Here is a 3,642-nt window from a genome sequence, read left to right as displayed (position 1 = left end):
CTACTCAAACATCATAGGATAGCCATACATCATTGAGAAATAATATATAGCGTTGAGCACCATATTTAAGTAGAGATCACAACGGGTAAAAGAGGGGTTACACCACTGCATAGAGGGGGGAATAGTTGGTGATGATGGCGGTGAAGTTGTTGGTGAAGATTGCGGTGATGATGATGGTCCCCGGTGGCACTCCGGTGCCACCGGAAGCGAGGGGGAGAGAGAGCCCCCCTCCTTCTTCTTCTTCCTTGACCTCCTCCCTAGATGGGAGAAGGGTTTCCCCTCTGATCCATGGCTCCATGGCGTGGGAGGGGCGAGAGCCCCTTCGAGATTGGATCTGTCTCTCTCTGTTTTTGCGTTCTCAAATTCTACCCTTTCATCGTTTCTTATATTGCCGGAGATCCATAACTCCGATTGGGCTGAAATTTTAACACGATCTCTATCCGGATATTAGTTTTCTTGCGGCGAAAGAAGGGCATCAACCGCCTTACGGGGTGGCCACGAGGGTCAGGGGCGCGCCCCTGCCTCGTGGCCCCCTCGAGTATCGTCTCGCGTGGATTTTTCTTCACAAAAATCATATGTATTCCAAAAAAAATCTCCGTTAATTTTTATCCCGTTTGAACTCCGTTTAATATGGATATTCTGCGAAACAAAAAAACATGCAACAAACAGGAACTGACACTGGCCACTGGATCAATATGTTAGTCCCAAAAATAGTATAAAATTGCCAAAAATATATGAAAGTTGTAGAATATTGGCATGGAACAATCAAAAATTATAGATACAACGGAGACGTATCAGGGCAGGCCGGCGCTTCGGCGCACGATGGCGCGACTCTGATGGAGATGGCGCGGCGTCGGGGGTTGCGGGCGGTGGCGGCCTCGTCGGCCGATGTGCTGCAGCATGACGACAGGGGTTGTCCGGATCCTTCGAGGTCCGGCCAGGCCTATGCGGGCCTGATAAGCTCCTGTCGTCCCATTCGGTCGGCTCCACGGCAGCGGTGGTGGTAGTCCCCACCCGTCGACTGAGTGACGAATGCCCCCGAGCCCGTTGGCTCTTCGTCCCTCTCCCAGGTCTCGTGTCGGTGGCTCAGAGAGGCGGCATTGATGGTTCGATGATCGTGGTGGCACATGTTGATGGGCGGCAATTTTGATGGTGCACTTCTGATCGTTTGGGGTGGTGGTGGTCGTTTGGGTGGGAGAAATCCCTGATGGCTCGTCCATCATCAACGCGATGACATCGTCATACCTTCCCTTCCCTATTGCCCTGTCCATCATCAATGGGATGACATCGTCATACCTTCCCTTCTCCATTGCCCTCTACGTACAGAAAGAGAAACCCTTGGATTTGTTCGGGCTGCAGTGTACATGACGCCATTGCCCTCTACGTACAGAAAGAGAAACCCTTGGACTTGTTCGGGCTGCAGTGTACATGACGCCTCGAAGTGCTAGAAGCGCGGCTGCAGTGGTGTCATCGTCGTATTCCTTCCTGAAGGTACTGTTCAGTACACGATGCCTCGGTGCTAGAAGTGGTACTTCGGAGGATGCAGCGGTGGTGGTACTTCTTCGGAGATGCAGCGGTTACGCACCCGGCCATCTTTGTTTTGTCGATATGTGGTTGTTAGCATTTATTTCTCTCTTTATCTCATTTATTTCTTTTTCTTTCTTCCTTTTTTTCTTTTGGGCTTGTTTGTATTGCTTTCTCTTTTTTTTTTAATCTTTTGGGCTTGTTTGTGCTGCGGCCCCAGCAGCCCCAGCAAGCTCGTTGTATCAGATGGTTGCTTTATAATAAAAAGCGGGGGAAACCCCTTTTTCTTACAAGGGATATATGCCAGTTCTATTTAGGGTTCATGTTTGAAGTGTAATTTGCTGTCTGACACAATTCAACGCAATCCAGGAGAGAGTAGCTCTCTATGTCCGACGCCGTCTGGTCTGATATAGGCGCAGGCAGGTGAACATTTTGATTATTGAGAACACAGAGATGTCAGCACACAGCTGAGCCTTAAACACTCGTCCTAGCGAATTTCTCCTCGCACACAAGCAGCACGAGCACAAGCAAATCAAGTCAGCACGCACGCACGCACATATAAGCTTCTTGCAGAAGAAGCTTACAACCAGTACTAATTTCACATCACAGCGAACTTCAGTAGCAGCCTGACACCTCATGGCGACCAAACAAAGCGAACTAAACACTGAACATCTACCATAATCCAAATTATTGATTCCCACCTAGCAATCTAGACTTTCATCCTAGGTCGCTTGCTTGTCGTCCTTGAGATGGCGCGCCTTCTCCTTCTCCTTCACCTCCGACCCCTGCGACTTGTCATACTCTGCGCACATGAAAACCCGGATCAATTCACCACTCGCACCATGCCACCATCACAGATGCTAGAACCCTAAGATTGTTCAAAATACAGATAAATAGGTTACCAGGATGGTTGGGGTGCACTTCGGTCCCAGGGTTGAGCACCGGGTCGTTCTGGCCGTAGACCCCTCCGAACCCCTCCTCGTCCGACCTCGTCGAGTACCCCTCCCCGAACGAGTGGGTCATCACGTCCCTGCGCCACACCAACACACCGGACACCGTCAAGTTTCCGGCCAACTCCTCAACGGGAGGGGAGGACAAGCTGGTGCAGAGAAATTTACCCGTGAGCAGTGGTGGTCTTGTGCACGTCGTCGCCCTGCTGTCCCCCCGCCGGCGCGTGGGGCTTGTGCTGCTGCTGCTGCTTGCTCGGGTCCATGCCGACGCCCTGGTCGCCTGGCACCGGCGCGGCGGCGTTCGACGTCGCGGAGACGCTCCTCCTCCCTACGTGCGCCGCCGCTGCGGGTGCCGCTAGTCCTCCTGCTGCGGCGCCGCCGCCTGTCTTCCCGCCGAACCGGCCGAGCGTGAAGCCGAGTGCTGTGCTGCCGCTGGTAGCGAGCCTGAGCGAGTACATGAGAGGAAACAGCTCGTCTGAAGACGGCGGTGGCTTCACAGCATCCGGCTGGGGCGAGGTTATAAGCGGTGGCTGGTGCTTGCGGTGGCGCGTCGCGAGAGTGGCACGTTGGGAGGTCGCCTCGAAAGCTCGGCGGATCGTGGCGCGCGCGCACGTCGGGACCGCTTACACGCGCCGCTCTGGGACTGGTGAAAAGTCTGGCTGTGCCACCGTGACTCGTTGCATGCGCAGAGCAAAGGAGGCAGGCAAAGGGCAAAGTATAGGGACGTGTGCGTCTTCCAAAGAAAAATGGATCGGGACGCGTTGCTGTTTTCGACTTGGGAGGTTTCGAGACGGTGACACGTCTAGACTTTCCTCGCCAAACAACGAATGTCACGGTTTTGCCCCCTTTTCTACAAGGGAAACATTTACAAACGGTGCGCCGGTCGAAGTGTTCGGCCGGTCGTGCGCGTGCGGCTCGATCTATTGACGATCGAAGCCCCTGCTCTAGCCACGCCATCGCACACGGGGATTAAACACGTGGATATTGGGGGCCCAGTAAACCTGTGAATAGTTTGGTCTAGAACCATAGTTTCAATTTGGTTTTGCTGTTGGGCTGCTTTGGTTTGGCTGAAATGGGTTGAGCCCCTATTATAATTTGGTTTGGTGTGGGCTTTTGTAATTAATAGATTGGGTTGGTTTGGTCTGGACGGAGACAAACTGGTCTCAAA

General features: G+C 53.1%; 1 protein-coding gene across 1 annotated transcript; it reads right to left on the bottom strand.

Moving 5' to 3' along the window:
• Nucleotides 1-1,929: 1,929 nt before the first annotated feature.
• On the bottom strand, nt 1,930-3,064 carry LOC125527721. The gene is made up of 3 exons (XM_048692238.1): nt 2,643-3,064; nt 2,427-2,554; nt 1,930-2,326 (listed from the first exon to the last, which is right to left on the bottom strand). Exons 1-3 carry the CDS (start codon nt 2,930-2,932, stop codon nt 2,247-2,249), a joined length of 498 nt encoding a protein of 165 aa, XP_048548195.1. The 5' UTR covers nt 2,933-3,064; the 3' UTR covers nt 1,930-2,246.
• Between the last annotated feature and the right edge of the window lie 578 nt (nt 3,065-3,642).

Source organism: Triticum urartu, unplaced genomic scaffold, assembly GCF_003073215.2.
Source record: "Triticum urartu cultivar G1812 unplaced genomic scaffold, Tu2.1 TuUngrouped_contig_4368, whole genome shotgun sequence".
In the NCBI taxonomy this organism is placed as follows: domain Eukaryota; kingdom Viridiplantae; phylum Streptophyta; class Magnoliopsida; order Poales; family Poaceae; genus Triticum; species Triticum urartu.
Note: the sequence above shows the minus strand (reverse complement) of the source record. Positions and strands in the feature narration are given on the sequence as shown.